Source organism: Sarcophilus harrisii, chromosome 6 (assembly GCF_902635505.1).
Source record: "Sarcophilus harrisii chromosome 6, mSarHar1.11, whole genome shotgun sequence".
NCBI lineage: Eukaryota > Metazoa > Chordata > Mammalia > Dasyuromorphia > Dasyuridae > Sarcophilus > Sarcophilus harrisii.
Genome location: NC_045431.1, coordinates 129,576,707 through 129,604,272, shown reverse-complemented (window position 1 = coordinate 129,604,272; position 27,566 = coordinate 129,576,707). Strand labels below are relative to the sequence as shown.

Sequence of the window (27,566 nt, the reverse complement as noted above, 5' to 3'; positions counted from 1 at the left end):
TAATCTTTGGAGGTTCTTAGCAATCATATACATGTCAGATAGAACACAATCATTTCTAAATATTTCTGCACTATATAAAAACCACAGAGTTTAGGGGGAAGATGGGCAGACACATATATACATATTCACATACACCTGTTAACTTTACATTTTAAGAAATCAAGGAGACTGATCTAGGAAAATGCAACATCTTTAACTGAGCCTAGAGTTTGCAAGCCAGGACATTGTACAGTGCTCAAGTACTTGAGTGCCCTCCTGTTAGAAAAGGAAAGTATTTATGCAATTGAAGAACAAAAAAATGGGGATGTTGACTGGTGGTTGGATCAGTCTTGTTGTGTTTTTTTTTTTTGGCAGAAGAATGATAAATAACTTGGAGGTTGGACAAGTCCCAAGCGTTGCTGACATGGTTCAAACTGGCTACTACTAGTTCAGGTAGCCTTATGGGGAGAGTTCACAGTATAACATGGAGCAAGAGGCATTTGGGAGAAAGCAAGACTTTTGTTCCATGATTCAGTTTCAGAAATATAAAAAGATAAAGAGTTAACAAATGTTGGTAATTCTGACATTCCTATCTTATTGTTTGTCAGTGTTTCATAGTCATTAGTTCTCAAATTTTAGGGATTTTTTGCAGCTGTTTTCAGAGATCCTTGTGGGGACCTGTACCATAAGGCAGCACTGCTGCCCAGAGCTGGGTAAGGGCAAAGCAGCAGAGAACTGTGGCAGTGCTGACCACCAGGCCCTCAGCAACCTTGCTCTCACCAGCTGCTCAGCCACTGCTGCCACAGCTTCATTCACTGGCTCCCTAAACCTCCTCCTGGTTTGCTAGGGTTCCCTTACGCCCCAGTGCACCAAATGTTTCCTGCAGACCTTCCGAGTCTTCCTTTGTGTCTGTGGTTTGAGAGGTCTGGAAATCACTACCATTGCTGCAATTCAGAATCCCCAAAACTTACTCCTAATTTCCTGGTGGCCCAGGATGTGCTGACACAGAGATTGTGCCCCAGATCAACCCCAAGGCAGCAGACCTTTCCTGTTGGCCTTCCAAGTTGCCTTCAGTTGGAAATTGTTCTATTCCATCTTTTGTGAGTTTTGACATTGAAAAATCTGTTTTGAGTCATTATTTAAAGGTATCTGGAAGGGTTTAGGCAAGAGCTCAGGCATGTCTTTGTCTTCACTGTGCTGTCCCGTCTCAGTTATTAACTCTTACTCAAATCAAAATTTTAAGGTATATTTTCTTTCTTTTTCTATTTTTAAAAATTTCTATTTTCTTAAATAAGCTTTTGTACCTCTGTTTCTGTTTGGCCAGTTCTACTTTCTAAGGTGTTATTTTTTTCCCCTTTGGGGAACTTTTGTATATCTTCCCCCTCTTCCCTCCTACCTTTTTTTTTTTTTTTTTTTTTTTTTTTGGCAGTTCCTTTACTATGTGATTGACTCTCATTTCATAAAGATTCTGTCAAATTTCTCTCATGTCTTTTCCCACTACTTTTCATATTTGATTTTGAAAATGCTTTTTGAACTCTTACAGGAGGTATTTTGGGGCCTGAGACAAATTCACATTTTTTATTTGAGATTTTACATGTAGCATTTTAATATTGTTATTCTTTTCTAAGTTTGTATCTTGATCTTCCTTGTCATCACAGTGACTTTTGATTGTTTTTTTTTTCCCCATTGATTTGCTTCTTGCTCGTTTTCTCCACTAATTTTTTGTGACAAAAATTTTAAAGTTGGGCTGTGCCCTTGGGGTGGAGAGGGTACTATCCAAGCCTGAATGTTATAAGGCTCTCCCTGTCATGCAGCCTACCAGTGCTGTTTGTTTACCAGGATTTTTTCCTACCTCAGTGAAAGACATTTTCTGCTGTGCTAGTAAGCTGTTTTCCTGATACTAAATTGATTTATGAGGCATTTTTCAAGCCTGTTCTGAAAAGAGCCATCAGATTTATTTCTAAGATAATTAGTTTTATTCTGATTAAACACACACACACACACACTTCTGTAGCCAATAGAGTTGGGGTTAATTTTTAGTCAAAGACTAAAAATTTAGCAAAACTTGGCAAGTTTCAGGTCCATATTGAAAAGCCTGGTACCCACCTGCTCTTTCATTGTGTGGAGTAGGGATAGCAGATGGACTGGACCCCAAATTGTTTATGGATCTTAAACCAAAGATCAATGACAAAAATGAGTTAGAGACAGGATTTGAAGCATTCAGATGAGGTCAAGAAACTCACCAGTCCATTGGAGGGGAGTCCATACTAGATTCATGAGGGTCATTGCCTTTAGTGATTAGCTATACTAGAAATGGCTGCATGTATCAATGGAGTTGCCTTGTTGAGCTCTTGATAATCAGTGGCCATGTGCTACATCCTATTTGGTTTTCTTAGTGGCCATATGGGCCACTGATAGAACCCCTGATTTCTCCAGTTCCCTTAGGGTCCCATTTAAGTTATCTTTACCTACTAGCAGATAGTACTATTTGACATTAGCCACTTGTATCAGTGTAGAGAATCACATTGGCTTCCACTACCCTGACCCAGAAGTAGAAATCATTGACTATTGTAGCCAAGGTCAACTTTGCAGTATGTTTTCAGGATATTCAAGATATGTATGGGGGACAGAAACTGACCCAAGTCTATGCCTGCCCTATCCATGGGAGGTAACCAGAGTTGGGAGTAAATAGCTAGTTCTTGAAAAACAGACACTTAGTCATGGCTCTGAAGCTGGAAGGTATCTCAGATGATGTGTGATCCAAATCTTTCCATTTTAAAGATATTGATACCATTACTCAGAGAGTGGAATGATTCGGTTTGGCCACTAACCCTAAATTCGCGCTGGAGCCATGTTAGAATCCTGCCCCAGACACTAGCTGTTGTGATCTTACAAATGGGGGTGACGATAGCATCTTCCTCACAGGGTTGTTGTGAGGTTTGAATAAGTTTAAAATGTTACATAAGTAAATCCAAGCCATTATTCTTTATCCAAAGTCAGGAAGGCAGTAAACTCAAACATGGGAGTACATAGAAAAATAAGGCACATATAGAGTATGATTAACAATCTCCACATTGCTTCCAAGTTTCCATCCCTTTTCCTGGATCTCTGGGCCAAATAGTTCAAGTGGATCCATACCTGTTTTTTCTTAAAGAACCCAAATGTTTTCCCTCATTTGGTTATCTAATGGTAAAGGGAGCTTTTAGCTTCATCTTCCCCTTAGTACAGGCTTGCTTTCAACCCAGCTGATGGGATTCCTAGAATGAAGCATAATTGAACCAGATTACAGATGAACAATACTTTCTAGTCCTGGATCATGCTCATTGCACCCTAAGATCATATTAGTTTTCATTAGTTAGATGACATTAGCTTTCTTACTGTAGTTTCATATAAGACAATACACAAAGATGGGGAATCAAGGAAGTTTTACTGAGAAATGACTGTCACCTTCTCCTGCCCCTGAACAAATGCACTGCAACTTGGGGGACAGTCAACTCTGTCCTTTCTGACCATCCCAGGATGGAAAGGAAGGCTTTTTTCCCCCCTCCCCCTGTTGATTCCGACCCTTCTAGCCTCCTCCACATCCAGCTGTCTTGGAGCTGAGTCCTTTTCTGATACTTCCAAGCTCTTAAGAATATGAAATGAGGGGCAGCTAGGTGGCACAGTGGATAGAGCACCAGCCCTTAAGTTAGGAGGACCTGAGTTCAAATCTGGTCTCAGACACTTCCTAGCTGTGGAACCCTGGGCAAATCACTTACCCCCAATTGCCTCAGCAAAAAAAAAAAAAAAAAAAAAAAAAAGGGGGGGGGGGGATGGAACTACAGATCAGGCCACTGAATCCACAGCCTGGAGAGATGCTTCATTGCTTCATGATAAACTGGGATTGTTGGAGAGGAAGGATAAAATCCCAGGGCAACTGCACCCCAAGTATCCAAATCCCACTGTGGGCCAGCCCTTCCCAACACCTCCTTCTGATACATCTTCAGCCTCAGCTCTTCTGAGGATTCACCATGTTGTCAAAAATACCACCAGTTCAGCATCCAACATCTCAGCATTCCAAGAGTTTCCTGAAGCCATGAGCAGAGTGGCTTGTCCCCATTCCCTGAGGAACCCCTCACAAGCTCCCAGGCACTCTTCATCTCCCAGGGCTCCATGTGGTGAGAAGTTAGCAAGATCCTCCCAAAACAGCAGCGGTCGATGGGGTATCGGGCAGCACCTGCTATCCGAGAGTTGTGGGTAGGTGCAACCCCGACCCTCTTGGCGATCACCCCAACAAAAATATCTTCTACTGGGATTAGAGGCACAGCACCAGCTGCCCTCAGAATCAGCCGCAGGACTGGGGCTGACAACACATAGCCAGTGCCTGAGCCGTAAGGGGGGAAGGCACCCCGCTCGGAAGGCCACTGTACCTCTGACACCTGATGCCTGCTCCCCTTCAAGCGGGAAGGGTAAACTCTCCAGTGGACGTGGCCAAGGTACAGATGGGGCACAGCAGGGGGCCGCCTCGTGGGCTGCTCTGATTCTCTCTCTCCAGCTTTGGCCTCCCCTTGAACAGTTCTATCTCTGTTAGGATCTCTCTGTTGCAGATCCTTTTCTCGTTTGTCAAGTTCAGCCACGAGCCCAGGGACATTGATGTAAACATCATCGTCAGTCTTGAGGACATAATGAACATTGGGGCAATACCTGGCTGCCCAGGCCAGTCCACTTAAGGTTTTCAGGGTAAGGTTTCGATATGAATCGGTGAAAGCAGCCTGCACGATATCCCCCTCAACCTGTGCTTCCCATCTTAGCACCTCCTTAATGTTTTCCCAGCGACTATCATCAGGTTCTCCAAGTATGAAGAGAGTCCGGACCAAGTGACCATGGATCTCCCGGAGAGCCCCCCAGGAGGCTCGAATAGCATCTCTCTGCTCTTGATGCTCAGGGGCGGTGCTCACTAGGATCAGAAGAAAGGGCTGGGAACCAGAACTTCTGCAAGCCCCTACGTTAGGGATCAGAAGGTGGGGCAAGGAGAGTGGGGGTGCCGGTGCAGCTGGGGCTGGCATTGGGGGAGTGAAGGATAACTCCTTCCTTAGCCCGGAGGGACCAAAGATGGCCCAGACACATAAGAATGCCAAAGCCGCCAGGAGGATGCAGCGTGGATGGAGAAGGCAGGAGGACATGATGGGAAACAGATTCAAATTTGATAGTGACCTGAAAAGAGAGAAATGGGGGAGGGGGGGGAGGTAGAAGAGGAGGGCAGAAAAAGAATGAGAGTCGGAATACCGGCAGACATCCTTCATATATAGTCATCTAATTTTCACTCACGTCCTAAGACGGCCCTTAGCTCTCATCCCCAACTACCTCTTCGAGCCCCAACATTCTCTTCCCCAGCCCCTGCTCCCGGAGAGAATAGAGAAAGGGAAGGGAGGAATGGGGGATGGGGCAATGGATCTGAGTGCAGATTGCAGAGGATGGAGAAGAGGGGTGACGACAGTTTGGGAAAGCTGGAGAGGAAAAGGTAGACCGGGAGCTGGGGACAGAGGACGGGGGGCACCAGGAGTGTGTTACCTTGAGTGCAGCACTCTGATGCCCTAAATGCTGGCTCCATGGTTGGGCTTGCTTATCAATGGTGTGCACCCGCCTTGTTTCTCGTCATCTCCCCAGCCCCTCCTTCTAACTTCCCTCCCTCTCACACACCCCTAGGATTGCCTACTTTCTATCTGCAATCACCTTCTGCCTCGGGACCCCTGAGCTTCCCATCACCCGGTCCCGTTTACCCCTCCCCTCCTCTCTTCCACCCTCATCTGGGTGCGAGGGGTCCTTTCCTTCCCATTATCTGCTACTCGGCTTTTCATTGGCTCTCCCTCTGGTTTGTTTCGATATGGGGCTGAGGACGGGGCGATGTTTTATCAAGGGCAGAAGCCCATTTTTCCGCTCCGCACAGTTCTCACGATTCAGGGGAGCAGGGACGTTCTCCCCAGGGCGCCGGCCGGCGGTGCAGGGACGGGTCAGTCTCCGCAGCTGCGGGGGCAGCGCTCCCGTCCCACTGCGAGGAGCGCGGCAGCAATTTACCATCCCTCCCCCCCCCACCCGGAGTCCCAGGCTCCCCTGCCCTTACCTCCCGTGCAGCATCGGGGGCCGCTTCCGCCCTTTTTCCGTGGTCGGGATGGCGGTCTGCGGGGGGAGATAGTTCCCCTCCGGCAAAGATCTAATCTGGGATCCCTTTTCTTAACAGCCAGACTCCGCCCCTAAGGCGCTTCCAGAAACAGGTCAAAGGGACGGGGCAGTGAGGGAAGTCGCTACCAAGAACTGGGAATGCCAGAGGCAACTCAATTGGCGGAGACCTTTATCTTCGTACTAGATTAGCTGGGGTGCTCTGGGACATAGGTCAGCAACTCCCAGTTTCCTGCCCCAGTTTAAAACTTCAGGGCGGAATTTCTCCCATCACAATTGGATGGGAGAAACAAAGCAATTTGAATTCTTAAAATTTGATTAAATTGAATTGAAACTGCCCGAGAGGGCAATTAGCTGACACTAGCAAGTTTGTTTAGGCAGATGTTTTGTAAGAATCGTTTTTTAAAAAGGGTGAAAAACGTGTGGAGATAAAACTTTTATGGTCAGCCGACCCTTGTGGACCTATATGCTTCTCTCTAAAACAACTCTGGATTCTTTTAAGCTGTCAGAGAAAAACGAATGTATCTTGCACCAAGCAGGTGCTTGCTTATTAACTAAGATTAAAAAACTCATGTATTTAAGGAAGAACAGAAACAAGACACACAGACAATTGATATAAAGTATTTATTAATAGACAAGGCCAATGAACATATTTATTTCTTCTTGGACACACCCACAGTGCGACCTCTTCGGCCTGTAGTCTTGGTGTGCTGGCCTCGGACCCGGAGACTATAGGGAATACAAGGGACAAAAAGAATGAGTTGGCAGCCAAGAAACCTGATGAGTTAATCTAAACATTTATTTAAATAACTCACTTCCCTAAAAACTCAATTTAGCTTTGACCCAAAGGACCAAATCACCAACTGTACAATTAAAATTTAACACAGGTGGGGCAGCTAGGTGGTGCAGTGGATAAAGCACCAGCCCTCAAGTCAGGAGGACCAGAGCTCAAATCTAACTTTAGACACAACACTTCCTAGCTATGTGACCCTGGACAAGTCACTTAACCCTTATTGTTTCAAGAAATTAACATAGCTAAAATGAATTGTTCCCTCCCCAATGTCCTAAACTTTTGTATCATCTGTTCCAATCTTTCCCAAGTCATTCATGAAATTTCAAACCTCAACGACTTAGTTACCCAATGTTGTTCACAAATCCCAACTTCTATCCTTAGGCCCCTCATTTCACACCTATTTTATTTTTAAATCCCTAGCAATGTCACTTATATTCCTTGAGTATTGCCAAAACAACCAGATCAGACCATACCACCCATTTGTTCATAAGTGGCTCTCCTTTGCCTACTCTACAAAAGCTCTTAAGGTCCTCTACACCTGGAGTGGAGGACAAGAATCCACTTCTTTAACCTATCCTCCTTTACTATTTATTCCTGCTCTACCTCACCAAATTGTTAAGAGCTAGACACTTACTACATTCTTACAGGGCTATTTTTTTTTCTTTTATAATTTCATCTTCCCAGACCATAATCTTGGATCCCCAGTGCTTCAATGTAGTTTCCCTAGAACCCAGATGGTACTAATTCTGAGTCACAAGGTACATCTAACAGTTAATTTATCTTAGAACTTTCTTTCTTCAACATTCCCATTTAACTCACCCCCAGAAGTGTCGAAGCCCCCGATGTGCCCGAATCTTTTTCAGGCGCTCCAGATCCTCACGCAGTTTATTGTCCAGACCATTGGCCAGAACCTGTATGAGTAAACAGAACATTTCTCCTCTAGCTCCTCCCAAGACTGACATTTAAATTTGCTCCAGTTTATGACCACCTTGCCGGCACTGCCTCCCTCACCTACCTGGCTGTATTTTCCATCCTTTACATCCTTCTGTCTGTTAAGAAACCAGTCTGGAATCTTGTATTGCCGAGGATTCTGCATGATAGTGATCACACGCTCCACCTGTGATGGAAAGAGTAATGTAGTAAAAGCCCCAAACTCTTCTAGAATGGATGCTCCCCTCACCCACTTTCAGTATTCTTTCTCACCTCATCTTCAGTGAGCTCACCAGCCCTCTTGGTGAGGTCGATGTCTGCTTTCCTCAGTACTACATGAGCATACCTTCGACCCACACCCTGGAGAAAAAATAGTATATATATATAAAAGATGCTGTGAACAATGAAATGACAGGACTTGGTATATATAGTGAATATGAGGATTTGAAAATGAGACCTAGGTAGCAATGCTGAGTAACTAGAGGGATAGTGATACTATCAGCAGCAACAGGGCAGTTTGGAAGAGAATTGAAGCAGTTAAAAGACTATCCCTGCTTACACAGTAAGTATCTGAGGCCAGATTTGTACCCAGGAAGTAAGTTATGATTTTGCAAGCCCAGGACTCTATCTACTGGTCTATTCCCCTTCTTCACTTTTACAGGCTTTCAAATATTTAAAAGCCATGACCTTTATTTTCTTTCAGTCATCTCCAGGGAAAATTACATTAATTTCCTTCTACAGAAAATTCACGATTATCAGATTTTTAAATCCTCATCACTTAACATCGCCTATGACTAGTGTCACACACTAGGACCTTAACCACCAGCCCACCTCCCTCCCTCTGCCTGTGTAGCCTGAATGACCCAAATGAAAATGCAATTTGGAAATCAGTTATGAGGTGATGCTACTGCTATTGATGGATAGCTAGGTGTCTTAGTGAAGAGATAGCTGGACTTGAAAGTCAGGAACACCCAAATTCAACTCCAGTCTCCCACATTTGTTAGCTGTGGGTCCCTGGGCAAGCCACTTCATTGCCTTCACACCAATAAAATAAGCTCAAGAAGGAAATGGAAAACAATTTAACATCTGCCCAAAAAACCCCAAAAGTGAGCCAGAAAGAGTCAGATACAACTGAAAGGTCACAATGAAGATGTGTCTTCATTATCACAGCTACACCTGACTCCCCCCTCAAACCAGGCAAGTCGGCTTTCAATCTTGATACCTCCAGAGACCACCCATTTTTTTTTTTTTTTTTTAGTTCTAATATGTACTGGTTTTTCTTATAGCAAATATAAAAGGCTTATAGTTCTAGTATGATCTCTGCAACAGTTACATGGCTTGTAACTCTTAAATTGTTATATATTTTGAATCGTCCCTGGTGTTCTGCTGGGTACATGATACAATTCTCATTTTGCATTGTTTTTCTGTTTTTCTTTTTGCTTATTGTTTCTTTAAAACAAACAAATTTGGGAAAAAAATAGGCTCACAATTCTTATCTCAGGACCTTCTAGGCTTTTGCCAATTAGAAGCCATAACCTTAGACTCACATTCCTGCTGTTTTTATATCTTAGTACCAAGGGATTCCTGGGAAAGCTATTTATTCTGTCCTGGTTCAAGTCAAACTGGAAGACCCCATGTGCACTCCCCACCAGTGTATAATCTTGAAGAGAGGCCATTTGTGATAGTCAGTACTTGTCTGAGCCTAAACTTCCTCATTAGTAAAATATGAGGTTCAGACTAGAGGGTCTTCATTTGTGGCACATTCCACCTTTGGCAGTCAAATGAAAACATATAAACCTCTCAGAATGTTTAAACTTGCACAAAATCAAGTGATAATGGAAACCACATAAGCAAAGATATAAACCCCACCCTCCATTCCCTGGACAAGATGACCTGAAGTCCAGCCCCTACTAGATGTGAACCTCAGACAAACCCTTTCCAAGCCAAATACATTCAGTTTAAGTTAATATCAAGTGCCTCCTATTTATTTGCAAGAAAACTAGCTGGGGAAGGAAAAGGTGACAACAGTGTCCATACTTAAGAAGTAACCACCTACAAAATGGAACCACCATCACATAATAATTGAAAACACTAACAAATGGGAGGGTTCATGAAGAATGTTATAATGTTTTGAAGATGCTATAAAGACACAACAGTGTCCATACTTAAGGAGTAACCCACCTACAAAATGGAACTACCATCATATAATAATTGAAAACATTAACAAATGGGAGGGTTCGTGAAGAATGTTATAAAGAAGCTAAAGGTTTGAAGAGGCCGAGGAACCCAATAATAATAATGAATTAATAATTTATTAATAATCAATAAAGTATTAATGCAAGTTATGTGAATTTAAATGTAAAATTTAAAAAAAAATTAAGTATGAGAGATTTATACTTTGAAAGCCTGAGGCTTTTATTTCAACAGTAAAGTTGTCCCATCCCTCTCAATTCTATTTCCATCTCAGAGGTTATCTTCCAGTGTACTCTTTGAGGGCAGAGAAAAGTCTTTTACCTTTCTTATTCTTGGCACAATGCCTGGACAGTAATAAGAAATTAATGTTTACTAACTAATGAACACCTCCCCTTTAACTCTCTCCTCAGACCAATTCCCTTGACTGCCAATTTCAACCTCAAAATGACCCATCTCATCTACTACCTTCACTTGGATGGCATATGAAAAACAAGCCTTCCTATAATGCTTTTAGAGAACAGAAATAGCAAAGTTTGGATCTGGGAGACAACAGGATTTCTGTTTGAGTGTGTTGAAAATGACAAGTTTGTCTCACTGGTACCACTCCAACTTGTAGAAGAGTGACAGTTTCCAATTTTGTCTTATCCTTTATTCAAGACTTGGTTTCAAAACCCACCTCTGCAGAAAACAAAAAAAAGGTGAATCTAGAACATAACCTTTTTATATCTAGCTTTTATACAAAAAGCATTGTGCTAAGAATTTCAGGAGGATCACTAATCTTGAAGGGCAAAGCCTAGCAAAGTAAGACATGATTTAAAAAAAAAAAAAAACCACAACGTCAAAACTAGTTTTAGACTATCTATTGGCGCACTTTTCCTAAGCAAGTATTTCCTACTTACTTGTGTACCCACTACATTTCAAGATTTAGTAAAGCCTGGAACATTTTATGAGTTAGAAAGGACCTCAATGATCACTCCTCATCCTTATTTCTTGCACTAATACAGGTGATCTGGACCCAGGACTATAAAACTTTCCCCACACTATATCCCTGTCTCTGTACATGCTAGTTTAGGTACATAGACTACGACAACTTACATAGATTTAAAGAGGGCAGACACACGGGCAGTAGTTGGGAAGTGGGAAGTACAACTCCTTAAGTTAATTTGTTTAGGTGCATGTAAGTACCACTTAGTATAAGAAACTATTTTAGTATTTACTACGTTTTGCTTCATTAATGTAATAGGCAAATGAGCCAACCTTATAGTCTTCTCTTCTTTATAAGTCTTACTTAAAAATTCGGCTTTTTGCTCTCCCGCCTTCGCCGCCTCCCCCGCCTCCCCCCACCTCCCCCTCCCCCACGGCTGTCCCTTACCTTAATGGCCGTGATGGCAAAAGCTATTTTCCGCCGCCCATCGATGTTGGTATTGAGCACTCTCAAAATGTGCTGGAACTTCTCGGGGATCACGAGAGACTAGGGGATCGAGACAGCAACAAGAACTTAGGCAAAGTCGCCCCAAGGATTCCTTACGCAAATTAACCTCAAGTACAAAAAGGGCTTAAATCACTCACCCTCAGCCCCCGACCCTGCGAGTTTTAAGAAGCCAAAAAGCGGCGTTGTAGCGTGAGAACCAAATCAGGGAGATGAGACTCCCTGCTTTCGCGTACAGCCATCCTCCGTCCCACCCGAGATCTACCGCCCTGACCCAACCGCAAACTGCCGCCCTGGAAGCGTCCCCGCTCCGGTACGCGAAACCCCGGCCCCGATGTCGCCGGATCCCCAGACCCCGATGGAAGCCAGCCTTACCATGGCTACTAAGGCAGCGTGAAAGCCTCCTCTGGAAAAAGGAAACGGAAATCACGTGTTCTCCTTATATAGCGGTCCTGAAAGGCGGGGAGGAGGCGGAAGCAGAAAAGAGAAGAGAGACTTCCTTAAAGCGAAAAGAAACTCGGTGGGAGTGACGCTACTTCCGGTAGGGAGCTGGCTGGGCTGAGGCGTTTCCGTTGCGCACTTTCAAATCCTGTCCGATCGGGAAACGAAGGCTTACCGAAGTCAAGGTCCCAAGCAGGGAGCGTGCCGACCCCGGGTTCCCAATAGAGGGTTTAAGACGAACGGCCCGAGGAATTGGCGGAACGTTTTTTCCACGCATGTCTTTTGGGCCATAAGCGTCATTTTCTCCACTGTCTTGGGGGTTCTGACTGGGTTCCTCCCCTCCCCATCCTGCACCGGGGCAGCGGACGGACCTATTTTGAAACACCAGCGGCGGAAGTCGCTGAGGAGCCAGGGCCGGAGCCGCAGGAATGGCAGCTCCGCAGCTGATTCTGCCCGTGGGTGCTTCTGACGCGGACGAAGATGAGAACGCCCTGGTGAGGGGCCCGCGAGGCTCGGGCGGGGCGGTGGGGGCGGCGGCGCAGCGCGCGGGGCCTGTGCCGCCCCCGGGAGACCCCGGCCAGTGGCGGCTTCCTTCACCCCGTCCCCTCAGTGTTCCCCTAACGTGGGAGGCTCGCTCCGTCATGCACCTTTTCACCGTGTACGAGTGCTCGTTACAAGAGGTGCGCGCTTTGGCGCTGCCCCTCCCCACCTTATCCCTTCCCTCTCTTTTGCTGCCCCTCCCCGCGTCCTATCCCCTCCGTCCCGTTCGCTAAGGGCTCTCTCTGCAGGGAGGCGGCCCCGGGCTCCAGGAGCCCCTGCAGCTGGGAGAGCTGGATATCACGTCTGATGAATTCATCCTCGATGAAGTGGATGGTGAGGGATGCTGACATCCTAGGGAGGTGCGGGGGCGTGGTCTGGGCGTGGCGCCGGATTGTGGGCAGGGGTGGGAGGGGAAAGAATCGTACGCCTCGTTCTCACCGCATCTCTGGCTTTAGTTCACATTCAGGCAAATCTAGAAGATGATTTGGTAAAGGAAGCTCTCAAAACGGTGAGACTTTCTACACTATTCTCTGATAACCTTCCCCAGTACCTTCCCACTGAACAATCTGATATTTTTTCTCATCCCAGAGCTTAAGCGCCTCAGACTCTTGGATTTCTTTTGACTTAGATTGTCTTTCGGTCCTCCCAGGGTGTCGATCTCCGTCATTATTCAAAACAGGTGGAACTGGAGCTCCAGCAGATAGAGCAGAAATCTATCCGAGATTGTATCCTCATGGGAAAAAGATGGGGATTTCTGTCACTGACTTCAGGGGTGAGGTGAAAGGGATTGCCAAGATGGTCTCCTCTCCTCCGAGGTTTGATATAAGTTAAGGTGGGTGCATGATGTGTAAGGGGTCTTTAGAGATGTGGGTGTCTCTGTCCTTTCTGTGAATCCTCTTAACTGTCCGTGGCTCAGATATCCAGGAAAGTGAGAACATTGCATCACTGCACAACCAGATTACAGCCTGTGATGCGGTCCTGGAGGTTAGTGATCCATCCATAGCATTTATTCAGCGCCTACATTTGCTAAACAATTTTATAGAATACAAAAACAAACATGGCCTTCAAGGAGCTTGTACTTAATGGGAGAAGGGAACAGCAGATAGGATGTCTTGTGCTAAGAATAGCAATTACACTAGGGAATTTATGGAGGAGATCATGTTAAATACAACTATTGAATAATATTAAGGCTAGAAAAGTAAGAAGATAGGTTGCAAATGCTTAACTGAGGAGTTTATATTTGTTCTTGAAGGTGATAGGAGGGAGCTATTGGAGTTTTACCAAATGGTTTACCATGTCTTTTTCCTGCACCCTCAGGACTATTGGGTTTTTCTGTCTGACTTGCAGCTGGATTCTTGCATATATCCTGTTAAAGTACAAACAGCAGGGATTGTTTTGCTTTCTTATTTCTTATATCTCCTTACTTTATACTCAAAGTGCTTGATAAATTTACTGTATTTTAGGAAAATTACTTTGGGAGCTATATAGAAGATGGTTTATAGTGGGGAAAGAGTTGAGGCAAGAGGAAATCTTGAACTCTGGTTGATGTAGGAAGGAACTGAGATGTTATGGAGATAGAAAATATAAGATCTGGAACTCAAATAGGGTGAGGGAGAATGAGGAGTCAAGTACCACATCAAGCTTGTCACTGGAAGGTCCTTTTGATGGTTACAGCAAAGTTTAAAAGGTGGGTGTGTTTGAAGGAAAAGATAATGACATGTTGAATTCCATATACCTGAAGAATATCTGATTAGAAAAGTCTACTAGTCACTTTGTGGTCATGGCCTGGAGCTCAATCAGGAAGGGATATATAGAGATGATAACTGAACTTAGGAAAGTTACTGATAGATCTTTGGGGTATACAGATAGGAGGAATGACATGAATGATGGTGATCCAGCAAAGAACAAGAAAAGAATGCAGCCAGACAGGTAGATGGAGAACCTAGAAGGAAGAGAATGTCTAGAAGGACAGGGTGGTTATGTCAGATAACAAAATGTAGAGAAGCAAAAAAGGGATAAAGACTAACAAGATGCCACTAGATTTGGCAGGTAATAGATCATCGGTGATTTTAGAGAGTATTTAACATGATTAAGACATCATGGTGCACAATCATCCTCATGTGTAACTAAGGTAAAGTGGAAGTTAGGTCCTAGGAACTGATTGGATTGAGAAATACTTGCCCCCAAACCTCACATCTTTCATGTCTCTCACATACGATCAAGTACTAGAATTGGATGAAAGTGGATTTAGCCTTTCCTTTTATGTTCCTCATAACCCATGTCTTACAGGTGATCCACCATTAAGTATATAGAGAGTATAGACATTTCTGCAAGGGTACCTCAACCCCTTCCCAAATATCTTTGTTCTGATTTCTATAATAATTGTTACCCTCCACAAAATGTCACTGATCCCCTTATATTTTCTTCCCCTTTAGCGTATGGAACAGATGCTAGGTGCTTTCCAGAGTGACCTCAGCTCCATTAGCTCTGAGATCCGGACACTACAGGAACAATCTGGAGCCATGAATGTTCGGCTCCGTAACCGCCAGGCTGTGCGTGGGAGACTTGGGGAGCTTGTGGATGGTTTGGTTGTACCCTCTGTCCTGGTCACGTAAGTTACCTGATACTGTGAATTGCTTGGAGCCAGTTCTATAGGTTTTAGAAAGATTAATGCTTCACTTTTCTTAGGTAAACTGGGTGAGAGAAGACAAATCAATAAAACTGAGAGGAGATTGTGGTTAATTTGATGAGCATTTCCTCTGGTCAAATCATCTGAGTCAGGGGTTAGAAAAAAAGGACTCATCTTGGATCAGACATTTCTTCAATGGTGTTGCTAAAGATCCCATGGGAATCAGGAGTCTTACTAAAGTCATATAAATCCATTCTGCCTTCACAGCTTAGTGGATTAAAGTATAATTATTCTCGAGAGGGAAAGAGGGAGTTTCTCCTTGTCACACAATAATTTGACATGTCCTCTGTCTTTGCTTAGGGCAATCTTGGAGGCACCAGTGACAGATCCTCGGTTCCTGGAACAGCTACAAGAGCTTGATGCCAAGGCAGCTGCTGTCAGGGAGCAGGAAGCTCGTGGGACAGCAGCTTGTGCAGATGTCAAGGGTGTCCTGGATCGGCTTAGGGTCAAGGTAGAGATGAAAATAATGGTGTCCCCAGTGGCCTTTGAGACTTCCAGAATATCCACCCCCCCAAAAAAAATAGGTAATGCTTTATTCCCCCCCTGATCCCTTTCAGCTGTGAGTATTTTCCTTATATGTGTGACCCTTTCCCATCAGGCTGTGGCCAAGATCCGAGAGTTCGTCCTGCAGAAGATTTATTCATTTAGAAAACCGATGACTAATTATCAGATCCCACAGACTGCATTGCTCAAATACAGGTCACAATTGGGGAATGGGGCATGAGGAAGGGCATTAGGTTTTGGGAGAGCCAAGGATAGAAGATGGGGGGGATGCTTTCTGAGCCTTCCTGTGGAATTATTTTCATGGAAACTGCAGGTTTTTCTATCAGTTTTTGCTGGGAAATGAACGAGCAACAGCAAGAGAGATCAGGGACGAATACGTGGAAACGCTGGGCAAGGTTTATCTGTCCTACTCACGCTCCTATCTGGGGAGGCTTATGAAGGTTCAGGTAAAACCGGAGGAAATGAGGGGGAGGGGGCAGACCAAAAATGAGGTAAAGGAATTAAAGGAGGGCCTTACATCCCCCGGGAAGTGGGTATAGTACTTTATTTTGGGGAAGTGGGGGGAGGGGGGGAAGGAAAAATAAGCATGGAGATAGTCATCTTTTTTCCTCCATATTTCTTCCTAGTATGAGGAGGTGGCTGAGAAAGATGATCTGATGGGTGTAGAAGATACAGCGAAAAAAGATATCCTGAGAGCCAAGGAATCATGGCAGAGACTTGCTGAAAATGGGACAAACACTAGTTTCTAAGGGGAGGGTGACTGGGACCTGGTCACTTGGGAGTTCTTCTAGAAAAATTCTGTTATCTAGACATTCAAGATCTGTGCACCCAAGTTCTTTTGTTTTCCCTAACTACCCCTTTCCAGTCACGATTTTTCTCAAAGCCATCTCTCCGAAGTAGAAATACAATCTTCACTTTGGGGACCCGGGGCTCCGTCATCTCTCCTGTTGAGCTTGAGGCTCCCATCCTGGTACCCCATACAGCTCAACGGGGGGAGCAAAGGGTATGAGAAGTAACAGACTGGGGAATTTGGAATATAGTGAGATGCATGGAGAGGAGGGCATATAGAAAATGGGAAGAGCAGTAATAATGGGAATATAGTATAATCTGGGGCAAAGGTATAAGTGTCTCCCCTAGATAAGGAAGGATTGAAGTACGGGAGATATCAGTGTTGTAGACATCTTTTACATCTCCTATTTATAGCATTGTGATTAGAGAAGGATGATGAGTCTTAGGAATGGTGGGCATTCTTTGCTGTTTCAGTCTGAGTGAAGAAGAAAAAACAGTGCTAGTCTGGGGAGATTGATGCCAGATATACCAGTTCTCCTCTTCTGTCTCACTCAATGCCTTTCTTGCTCCTAGTATCCCTTTGAAGCGCTCTTCCGGAGCCAGCACTATGCCCTTTTAGACAATTCTTGTCGTGAGTACCTCTTCATCTGTGATTTCTTTGCTGTCTCTGGCCCTGCAGCTCATGATCTTTTCCATGCTGTGATGGGGCGTACTCTCAACATGACTCTGGTAAGTTTCCCCAGAGCTTAGAGCTAAAAACTCTGATACCCCTTACTATAGAGTTCTAGTCTCATAAGACACATTCTCAATATGACCTGTGGGAGCTCTAAAATAAGAGTTCCCCAAACATAGACCTTTTAAATTCTGCCTTGCCCCAATTCTACAATGTGCCATATGGAGGACACATTTTTATCGTGATCTTGATAGGTCTTTTCCCTCCTTGCCACCTAACAAAGGAAATTCTAGACAAAACAGGAAGAAATGATAAGAAAGTGGGAGATTTGAGTGAGAAATTGTTTCTTTCTTTAATTTTCTACACCATTGCTCTTCCCCACTCAGCCGAGAGAGAGAGAGAGAGGAATGAGTATGTGTATACTCATTTGAAGGAATGTCAATTAGAGATTTTTTTTCTAACTCTCTTGGACCCTCTTTTCCCCTTGGTTAATCTACAGTGATTTTTTTACCTCCAATTTACAGAAACACCTGGAATCTTATTTGGCTGATTGCTATGATGCCATTGCTGTTTTTCTATGTATCCATATCATTCTCCGATTTCGCAACATTGCTGCTAAGAGGGATGTCCCTGCACTGGACAGGTCACTAATATCTAGCTCTTGATTTTATTGACTTCTGATTCCCTTAAACAATCCTGCATTGAACAGGATTCTGATGATTTTCATACTTATCTCTCCCCATTCAACAAATAACATTTACTTAAGCAATGTCCTGTGCTAAATACTGGGTGGGATTCCAATTTAGACATAGTACTTAGAGACAATCTTCCAAGAATAGAAAATAGTATTAATGTGCAGAGAAAGAGGGTGTTTTAGGTGGGAGCAAAGGACTTTTTCTTGGCTGGAGTAAGGAAAATCATATGAGCTTATGACTGATGAGGTTAGGTAGCACTTGGCCTCAAATGCCAAGCAAAGAAGCAGCAGTCAGGAATTGATAAAAGAATTTTGTGTGGAGGAGTGATAGGACTATCTATATACAAAGAAACTTGTTCTAGAAGTAATATGAAGGATAGATTGCAGAATTTCTAGGGGATGGATAGAGGGGAGATCTATCAAAGGACTATTGGAGTAATCCACTAGGATGGAACTGTTAGATGTTAAGTATAATAGAACTTGGATTGATTAGATGTGAGAGAGTTTTCATTATAACAACAAGGTGTAAGACACAAAAAACTAAATGATTGTGTCTTTCTCCTTGATCCCCGGCCCTTTAGAATATTTGGAAGGAAATCCAAAGGGAATTATACTGGTTAGGAACATGTGTCCTTCATCACTGACTTCTGACCCTGGGTGACCCCCAGGTATTGGGAACAGGTCCTGGCTCTACTGTGGCCTCGATTTGAGCTGATTCTGGAAATGAATGTACAAAGTGTTCGAAGCACTGACCCCCAGCGACTCGGAGGGCTGGACACACGGCCTCATTATGTGAGGATAGGGCAAGGGTCTCTATGGGGGGGAGGGGAGGCCTTGACTTGGAATGGGATAGGATGATTCGTAGGGAGCTTGGGCAGAATGAAGGACTGATCACTGGGGACAGTAAATTGAAATGGGTGAGTCTGGGAGATTGAGCAATCTGAGAAACATTAGATCATTCTAAAAAATTGGGGTAAGATGCAATTCTCCTTTCTCAGATCACCCGTCGTTATGCAGAGTTCTCTTCAGCTCTTGTCAGCATCAACCAGACAATTCCCAATGAACGCACCATGCAGCTATTAGGACAACTACAGGTGAGGTAGCCTTTTGTCTAACTGGAATTTCTAGGAGTGAGGAGGGAAGTCCTGCCTTACATAACCATGCTTTCCTCCATTGTTCCCTTCCTGCCTGCTTTCCTAGGTTGAGGTGGAGAACTTTGTGCTCCGAGTGGCAGCTGAGTTTTCCTCACGGAAGGAGCAACTTGTGTTTTTGATTAACAACTATGACATGATGCTAGGCGTGCTCATGGTAACAGATTTCCCTCCAAACCTACAAAATATACTATCTCCCTCTATTCCTTATCCAGGGAAGGATTGCTTTCTATTGAAAAGACCCACTTTTTCTGCTTCTTAAAATACTCTAAACTCTTGTCCATCTCCAAATTTGCTTTCCTTGTCTCTCACCTTCCTATAGGAACGTGCAGCAGATGACAGCAAAGAAGTTGAGAGTTTCCAGCAGCTGCTTAATGCCCGAACACAGGTCACTAATTTTCTGTTACTCCTAGTTAGACTTATTGAGGGAACGTTTTTCCACACATAACTCACTCTGAAATACACTAACCTTGTAAATGTGTTCTCTAGGAATTCATCGAAGAGCTTCTGTCCCCACCTTTTGGAGGCCTAGTAGCGTTTGTGAAGGAGGCCGAAAGTCTAATTGAGCGAGGGCAGGCAGAGAAGCTTCGAGGTGAAGAAGGTAAGAAAGGAAGGCACAGGAAAAAAGGTTAGCTGAGAGAAAAGAATTAATAGGAGCTAGGAGGAAAAGGTATCAACCCAAGGTATCAAACATGCCCCAAATTGGAACTATTTGATTGTTAATAAAATACACACATAGGTATAAACCTGCAGGGAGCCTTACATACTGCTTAGTGGGCCTGTTTCTATTTGATTTTGACACAACTGAGTTAGATGAACATGAGCAAAGTAAGGAAGAGACTACTGGGTGGAGCAGGTGTTGACTTAAGTTAGAAATCCCCAACTTCATCTGTGAGAGGAGACAGCCTTCTAATGCTATTAAGTCTGTTTCCTCAATATTAGCTCGGGTGACTCAATTGATCCGTGGCTTTGGCAGTTCTTGGAAATCTTCAGTTGAGTCACTAAGTCAGGATGTCATGAGAAGCTTCACTAACTTCCGAAATGGGACCAGCATCATCCAGGTAACACTCTAGGGGTTCCTAACTCCTAATCATTGATCCCATCTTCACATTCTAACTAGCATCATTTGGTGTTCCCAAACTCTAACCACTTTTGTAACCTTTTGTGACCTCTGACCAGGGAGCATTGACCCAGCTGATCCAGCTTTATCACCGCTTCCATCGAGTCTTATCCCAACCCCAACTCCGAGCCCTCCCAGCCCGTGCAGAGCTCATCAATATTCACCACCTTATGGTTGAGCTTAAGAAGCATAAACCCAACTTTTGATAAATCCATTCTATCTGTAGGGTACCTCCAATTTTTCAGGGATTAAGTTGCCCACCTAATGATTTCCCCCAGTTCCCAGACTCCTCATATGCCTGTTTCTAACCCTGTTATATTATCCCTTGGCTTTTGCCAGATTACTGAAGAGTTGGATACTCATAAACTATTCTGGAGACTCTCCAAACTGACACTTTATTTTTGGTTCTGTTCTCCTTCTAGCCAATAAAACTTGGTGCCTCAATTTTTGTTTTGTTTTTTATTATTTCTGTCACTTTTTCTCATGATATGAGGATATGAAGAAATTGCTATAGAAGGGTCATTTTTAATGGCAGAACCCCTAGGACAGGGGCTTTTAATCATATATGTCCTGTTCCCTTGGGATGATCTGGTAAGGTCAATGGACTTCCACTTAAAATACATATTTAAAGTTCCTGCACCACTGGTTAAAAACCCCAGACCTAGGTAGATCCTATTCCAGAATTTCTAACTTTTTAGCCCCTACATACTTTGGGATCCATGATGTTAGTATGGTTACTTGATTTGTTAATGTTTTTGAATTTTGGTGGCCAAAATAATAAGTCACCTGAGGACCAGCTCTCTGGTTAAAGAACCTCTCTACAGTTAAATAGACACTGTATACTTAAGCAAACATACAGAGTGTAGCTAGACATATATGCAGTTTTTCCATTTTTGTATAATCTTGCAGGCCTTCCTTGCTTTTGGTGTAGCCAAAAAAAATTTACTCAATGTCACCAACTCTCTGAAAAGGGTAGGCCAGTGTTTCTTTCTGACCACTGATTACAAAGAAATAGTTGCTGTAAAACTGCCTGCATGGACAAAATAAATCACACAGTTGGAACAAGAGAAATGGGCCACCTTGCACCTTAATGCAAGCTTTGTGGCTAACCTTTCTTAAACCATCAATTAGCCATTCAAGTGAAAGTTGTTCCTAAACCAGGCTTGAGTACTGCCTTAGCCTGAGGGACTTTCTAACCCCAACCCTATTCTCTTCTCCAGTTTTTCTGCCCCTTTCCCACTTTTGTGAAGCAGCATGAAAACTTCAGGCTAAAAGATTATTAAGTTTGTGTGGGAAAGTAACCCTTACTCAAATTGAAATCAGAGATTTTTCAAGGTAAAATACAAAACAGGATTCACTATGATTTGCTGAGAAAGGGCAACTCCAAACAGAGAAGAGTACAAAGCACAAACAGCAAACACAAAATTATATGGAGCCTAATGCAGAAAACAAGCCCCACCATCTTTTTTCCCATTGACTGGGAAAAGAGACTGGAAGGGGAATGTTTTAACACCTGCAGCTATTAGCTGAACTTGTTATTCCAAAATCTCAAGTCACAATTAGGACATAGGTTGAGGTCACATTCCTCAGAAAGGTCTTCAATCAATTGATCCCATTGAAGTTCTACTGTATTTAGCCCTGGCCATAGCATACCTGGGAGTTTGGTGAGTGCTAGATGCTAGATTTTAAGAATGTTTAATTGGAGATTATTCAAAGGAAGACAGATGACCTCAAAATCAGGGAATAAAAGGAATAGATGAAGGAACTGGGAGTACTTAATTCAAATCCAGCCATTTATTCTTGAGGCCCTAGGTATCTAGATGGAGTTGTAGAGAAAGCCTAAAGCACTGACAGGATTATAATACTCCCTGAGGCAGCTTGCCAAGAAGAGAACTTCCTTGGCAAGTATAATCCTGTTTAGGACTTTTGCAGAGATTCTGGGTTCAGAGTTGTCTTTTATTAGCCGTCTGAGGCTCAGGCTTCAATTCAAAATTGAACAAGATTCCTTCAATGTTATCAATACCTCAGACTTAGATCTCTAATTGAAAAGAGATTACTTATCTTGAGAGTTTTGAGCTACTGGGAGTAGTGGCAGACTAATCTTCAACTCAATATGTGTGACCATAAACCTGGCCATGATCTCCAACTGAATAAGGCCACCCAAATGGGCTCCCTGAGAGTGGGTCTCTCCCAGAGGAGAGTTTGGACAGTTTCAGGGTTCAACCCCCATCATTTCCCACCAAAAGTCAAAAGGGACACAATTTGCCTCAACATCACAACATTAGGGTAAGGATGAATATGTATGAGTGATGTCTTAACTAGTATGTGAATTAGATTTAAGTGAAGCAGACCTGTATAAAATTCTCAGGCTCACTCTTCCTTCCTAAGTTATCTAAGTACAGTGGTAAAGCAAAAGTCAAGATTGTCCATGATCTAGGGTGGAGTGGATGGCCTAAGTGTCTGACCAATCTCTAAGTGTTCCACAGTACCTGCTTCAACTGCCTTTGTAGTCATTGGAACAAATTGTTCTTGTCCACCTATTCTTGCAGAAGTCTTTATATGTTTGTCCCCCTAACTTATCAATGGGTGTGAAATCTGTCCATTACCCTTAGCCTGGTTTAACCCATCTGCTGAATTAGTTTTTCTGGACTATGGCCACTGCACATTCCACATAGCTTCTTGGAATCACATTTGAGAATTTAGTGCCAGGTGGTCACTAAAGGTGTATGATCAGCCCTAAAATGGGCTCAGAAAGCCTTCTCACCTGAGGTGCTAGTTTTTCTAAATACAACTCTAGTTAAGCCAGCAGATCAGGGGTTGAAGTACTTTTTGTAACTTAGCTAGACAGACCCCCTAAGGACTTCTTCTAGAAGGCCTTAATGTCCCTAAGCTCTATCAAAGAAGGAAATACTCTGGTTCTGGGTCATTGAAGTTTTGCAGAGTTTATATTTATTGTGTAACTTGAGCCTTATAACAAAATGCTACAGGGATCATCCTCTTTTACAGGTGTGTAAATAAGGAGAAATTAAATGACTTGTCCAGGGTCATACAACTAGTAATGGCCTAAGGTACAATATAAATGTAAGTCATCTTGATGTAAAGTACAGGCTTTTATCACCAAGCTTTCCTCTAACTTCTAAATAAGTGAGAAATTTTCCTGTTCAGAAAGAAAATAGTACAATGGTGAACTGAGTCAAGAAGATCCTACCATCAGCAGTGCAAGATTGTCCTTCAACTTTCCCAGACAAGGACATTTACCTGTAGCTCAAATCAAACACTTGTGGAACAGCACATGACATTTCCCTTGAATGATGTATTATTGTCTCATTGACAATTCAGATATTAAAACAAAATAATTAAATATTCAAAATTTAAATAAATTAAAATTCAAAATAATATCAAAATACTTTCAAGAAATTTTATCTCAAAAAACAAATTTCACTAATCATAGGTTAGGGCTTGTTTTTTTCTCTTTGTTTTCCATGTTGTAGCAATGAAGCTTAATATGATATGAGTGCTGAACCAGCTTATTCTCAGGGATTGATGAGCCCATCCCGTTTCCTTTATTAATCATATAATCAGGTCACTTCTACATTGTCCTGTTTGCATAGAAATGATGTGAAGTCAGAGTCCATTGTTAATCCATCCATTCTGTCTTCAACCTCTGAGACTGTCTTGATGGGAATTTGTTTTCCCTGACTGTCTTTTAACTGTCAACATTTCAATACACAATCTTGTCATTCCTTATATTCTCTGTAGCTGGTTCAGTTCATTACTGCTCCATTGAAACTGATTTGGTTCACCTCATTGCTGAAGATGGCCAGGTTCATCAGAATTGATCATCATATAATGATCATTCCCTAGATCCTGTATTTATTTCTCCCCCCTCCCTCTGAGATCTTAAAAGTCCTATCTCCCCAAAAGCAAGTTGCTCAATTACCTTGCCTAGCTATGCTTGCTTTGAACCTGTGAGCTGTTTCACATAAATAAATGGCAAATCTCTGCCTTCTGTGATAAATGTTTTGTCATGTACTTCCATATACTATGCTTTCCCAAATCTATTTCATATTATCACTTCTGGTACTTTTATTTTCACATCATAAGCATATACAGTATCCTTTCTAGTTTAAATCCATCCTGGAGGAGAAATTAATCATTTGGAATAACTATATTTCACATGTAATATATATAGTTCCCTTATAAGCCTGAAAAACACTACTTATTGTAAGTTTCCAGAATAACGTGTAACAATATTGTCTATTTTTACCCCAAGGCAAAAATAAAATCTTTAAACCTAAAGAATGTTGATTCTAAATTGGTCAAAGAATAACATTAATACAAATTATTCACAATTTAGTAATCTTTTTTTTAAATAGCTTTTTATTTGCAAGTTATATGAATGGGTAATTTTACCCATTGACAATTGCCAAACCTGTTGTTTCAATTTTTCCCCTTCTTACCCCCACCCCTTCCCCTAGGTGGTAGGATGACCAATACATGTTAAATATGTTAAAGTATAAATTAAATACAAAATAAGTATACATGTCCAAACCGTTATTTTGCTGTACAAAAAGAATCGGACTCTGAAATAATGTACAATTAACCTATAAAGGAAATCAAAAATACAGGTGGACAAAAATAGAGGGATTGGGAATTCTATGTAATGGTTCTTAGTCATCTCCCAGAGTTCTTTTGCTGGGAGTAGCTGGTTCAGTTCATTACTGCTCCATTGAAACTGATTTGGTTCATCTCATTGCTGAAGATGGCCAGGTCCATCAGAATTGATCATCATATAGTATTGTTGTTGAAGTATATAATGATCTCCTGGTCCTGCTCATTTCACTCAGCATCAGTTCATTTAAGTCTCTCCAGACTTTTCTGAAATCATCCTGTTGGTCATTTCTTACCGAACAACAATATTCCATAATATTCATATACCACAATTTATTCAGCCATTCTCCAATTGATGGGCATCCACTCAGTTTCCAATTTCTGGCCACTACAAAGAGGGCTGTCACAAGCATTCTTGCACAAACAGGTCCCTTCCCCTTCTTTAAGATCTCTATGGAATATAAGCCCAATAGTAACACTGGATGGATCAAAGGGCATGCACAGTTTGATAACTTTTTGAGCATAGTTCCAAATTGCTCTCCAGAATGGCTGGATGTATTCACAATTCCACCAACAACAATTTAATAATCTTTGCAAACAATGGCTAAATAATCTACCAGATCTTTTTGTTTCAGTTGTGTCTCTTCTTCATTACTTTATTATCATACCATCACTTTAGAATCTCTCAACATGTGGTCAACAACTTCTTTCACAGAATTCATAAGAACTCATGACTACCCAAATAGTAAGAAACCTCGAAGATAAGAACAATTATAAGGTCTTTGGTACTTTTCTCCAAATAATAATATGGTGTTTTCCCCCCTAAATAAATCCAGAAATAAGTTATTACCATTATTAATTTAAAATAAAAATATACCCAGTTAAATACTTAGCAATATTCAAACACTGTGCAAATTCTTTAATAAGTCAATTCAGATTCTAGCCTCCAAATTAAAAACTAAAAAATAGTTATAAATTTTATAACCTTGTGGATATTACTTTCCCAAATAACAGCATTTTGAATGCAGCAATTTTCCAAAGATCACAGTGCAAGAAAAACTAGAAGCTTAACAATAAAAAAACAATATTAGGGATTTTTAAAACATAACACAAAATGTTTCCAGTTAAATAATATCAATTCAGTTGAATGTGTTTTCAAAATCCTCTGATATGGAAAAATATTTAATCCACCTATTAATTTAGCATTATATCTTAATTGCATTCAAATACCAGTATGAAATAATATTGAAGCAATTTTGCTTAACTAACAATAGTTTATATCAGGTACTGTGCTAAGTGATTTACAATTATTATGTCATTTGAAACTCACAAGAACATAGGAGGTGGGTGCTATTAATATCCTGGTTTTTCATACAAGGAGACTGAGGCAAACAGGTGAATTAACTTAGTCAGTGGAACCATAGCCATTAAGCATCTAATACAGATTCCAGCTCCCATTTTCCCAATCTAATTCAGTTTCTTTTTTTTGTCTTAATGACAAATATAAAATGAATTTTGCATGAAATTTTAAATTACTATTAACCTAATTTTGTTTCAGGATAAACTTCAACCAAATCAAATCTGGATTTTACAATCACAAATGGCATCATTCAAAATCTCAATTTTTCCAAGGGCCATTAGCTGCCAATTATCTTAAGTCATAGGCCCCACAGTATTCAGTCAACTCTTTCAAAGATTTATGAAGCTCTTCCCTGAGAGACCCACCCCAAGGAATCAAAATAAAGTAGTTTTATTCTTTTAGATGGGCACACCCCCATTGATAGCACTCACTACTGATTACCTCTATTGAGTTGAAGATTAGTCTAGGCCTATTCAATCAATCTGAAGAGTCTCTATTCTGATTTCAACTCCAACTGCCCCAGCCTGTAGCCAAAGTTTCTGGACTCAGTTCCTTGCAGAGGGCCAAGGGACCTCCCTTGGCATAGCTGCCTACAAGGGACTCTCTGGTTGCTGAAAAGACATTCTCTTTTCAACATTAAGCTCTCTTTGTTTCTCTCACACATTTCCCTAACAAGACTTCATAGCTCTTTACCATTCTGTCAGGATTTCTCTGGTAGACCTTTACTTCTGTATTGGGACCTTGCCACTAAAGAAGTCAGCCTCCTAGCAAAAAGCTGACTTCCCAGTGCCAATAAACTTCTTTGCCAGTTTAACTTTTTGGGTTTGTAAATTCTTTTATGAAGGACCTGCACTGACCAGAAGGGGTTCCTACAACTCTCTGCCCTGTGCCAAACCTCATCAGTCTCACATTCTCATCCCTTTCTTTTGGAACTTAAGAGACTCTAAATAAAGTGTGTAATAGCCATGGTTACTTGAAAGAATTCAAAGAGATTCTCTTTTAGTCACATTATAGCTAATGGACTAATTTTAAATGAAGTCTAGCAATTTGGGGAGAAAATGGGACTTCAGACTACAGGTTAACAGCCTATAACATTGTAAATTGTAAGAAAGATAAAAAAGGAACCAGGATGGTTTTTAGATTTTTTTTTTGTTCCATATTTCTTAGCTAAATAGGCAGTTTTGAGAAGACCCTGGACTTGGACCCATCATAACAATTGGGAAACACCCTTTTTATGGTCCTTCAAAGATAGAATTTTGGTATGCTATATTCATATTCTCATTCCATGCTACACACTTACTTCTCTAGTTTCCATTTGGTAAATTTTGTAACTTTATAGACTGTTATTTCAAATAAAGAATTGGAAAATAAATGGTTTATAGTTTGAAAGAGAGGTTTGAGGAAATTTTTTTTTCTCAGTGAGATAAGAATTTGAATATGGGGAAATTGAGAGTCCAAACATGTTAATTCACTTGTACAGCATCACACAGCTAGTAAAGTGAGTGTCTGAGTTT

General features: G+C 42.1%; 3 protein-coding genes across 6 annotated transcripts; 1 reads left to right on the top strand and 2 right to left on the bottom strand.

The window, feature by feature from the left end:
* Positions 1–3,763: 3,763 nt before the first annotated feature.
* LOC100932392 (beta-1,3-galactosyltransferase 4) lies at positions 3,764–6,317 on the bottom strand. 2 transcript variants are annotated; one of them, XM_023505733.2, is made up of 2 exons: positions 6,080–6,317; positions 3,764–5,172 (listed from the first exon to the last, which is right to left on the bottom strand). In XM_023505733.2, the coding sequence occupies exons 1-2, from the start codon at positions 6,091–6,093 to the stop codon at positions 3,996–3,998; spliced, it is 1,191 nt and encodes a 396-aa protein (XP_023361501.1). In that variant the 5' UTR covers positions 6,094–6,317; the 3' UTR covers positions 3,764–3,995. The 2 variants fall into 2 exon arrangements, with proteins under 2 accessions (XP_023361501.1, XP_003772959.1); XM_003772911.3 differs by lacking the exon at positions 6,080–6,317 and adding an exon at positions 5,530–5,996.
* Positions 6,318–6,742: 425 nt separating this feature from the next.
* LOC100931606 (40S ribosomal protein S18) lies at positions 6,743–12,021 on the bottom strand. The gene is made up of 6 exons (XM_003772909.4): positions 11,856–12,021; positions 11,424–11,522; positions 8,132–8,218; positions 7,944–8,045; positions 7,748–7,839; positions 6,743–6,864 (listed from the first exon to the last, which is right to left on the bottom strand). Exons 1-6 carry the CDS (start codon positions 11,856–11,858, stop codon positions 6,789–6,791), a joined length of 459 nt encoding a protein of 152 aa, XP_003772957.1. The 5' UTR covers positions 11,859–12,021; the 3' UTR covers positions 6,743–6,788.
* Positions 12,022–12,116: 95 nt separating this feature from the next.
* Positions 12,117–20,525, top strand: VPS52 (VPS52 subunit of GARP complex). Of its 3 annotated transcripts, none has more exons than XM_012552000.3 (20): positions 12,117–12,415; positions 12,710–12,794; positions 12,917–12,969; positions 13,111–13,186; positions 13,378–13,445; positions 14,897–15,072; positions 15,451–15,601; positions 15,749–15,849; positions 15,968–16,100; positions 16,281–16,338; positions 16,524–16,657; positions 17,017–17,172; positions 17,641–17,759; positions 18,479–18,602; positions 18,809–18,904; positions 19,011–19,118; positions 19,284–19,349; positions 19,451–19,562; positions 19,904–20,022; positions 20,141–20,525. In XM_012552000.3, the coding sequence occupies exons 1-20, from the start codon at positions 12,350–12,352 to the stop codon at positions 20,285–20,287; spliced, it is 2,148 nt and encodes a 715-aa protein (XP_012407454.1). In that variant the 5' UTR covers positions 12,117–12,349; the 3' UTR covers positions 20,288–20,525. The 3 variants fall into 3 exon arrangements, with proteins under 3 accessions (XP_012407454.1, XP_031799720.1, XP_012407455.1); XM_031943860.1 differs by having other exon boundaries at positions 12,117–12,601; XM_012552001.2 differs by lacking the exons at positions 12,117–12,415; positions 12,710–12,794; positions 12,917–12,969; positions 13,111–13,186; positions 13,378–13,445 and adding an exon at positions 13,195–13,293.
* Positions 20,526–27,566: the final 7,041 nt, after the last annotated feature.

Excerpts from the sequence above, each read along its gene's own strand:
- LOC100931606 (XM_003772909.4), bottom strand. Across the intron at positions 8,219-11,423 it reads TTGCCATCACGGCCATTAAG|GGTGTGGGTCGAAGGTATGC; the intron begins GTAAGGGACAGC and ends TTTTTTCTCCAG. Across the intron at positions 8,046-8,131 it reads GTGAGCTCACTGAAGATGAG|GTGGAGCGTGTGATCACTAT; the intron begins GTGAGAAAGAAT and ends TTTCCATCACAG.
- VPS52 (XM_031943860.1), top strand. The coding sequence starts at position 12,350 with ATGGCAGCTCCGCAGCTGATTCTGCCCGTGGGTGCTTCTGACGCGGAC. Across the intron at positions 15,602-15,748 it reads TGGATCGGCTTAGGGTCAAG|GCTGTGGCCAAGATCCGAGA; the intron begins GTAGAGATGAAA and ends CTTTCCCATCAG. Across the intron at positions 16,101-16,280 it reads GGAGGCTTATGAAGGTTCAG|TATGAGGAGGTGGCTGAGAA; the intron begins GTAAAACCGGAG and ends ATTTCTTCCTAG.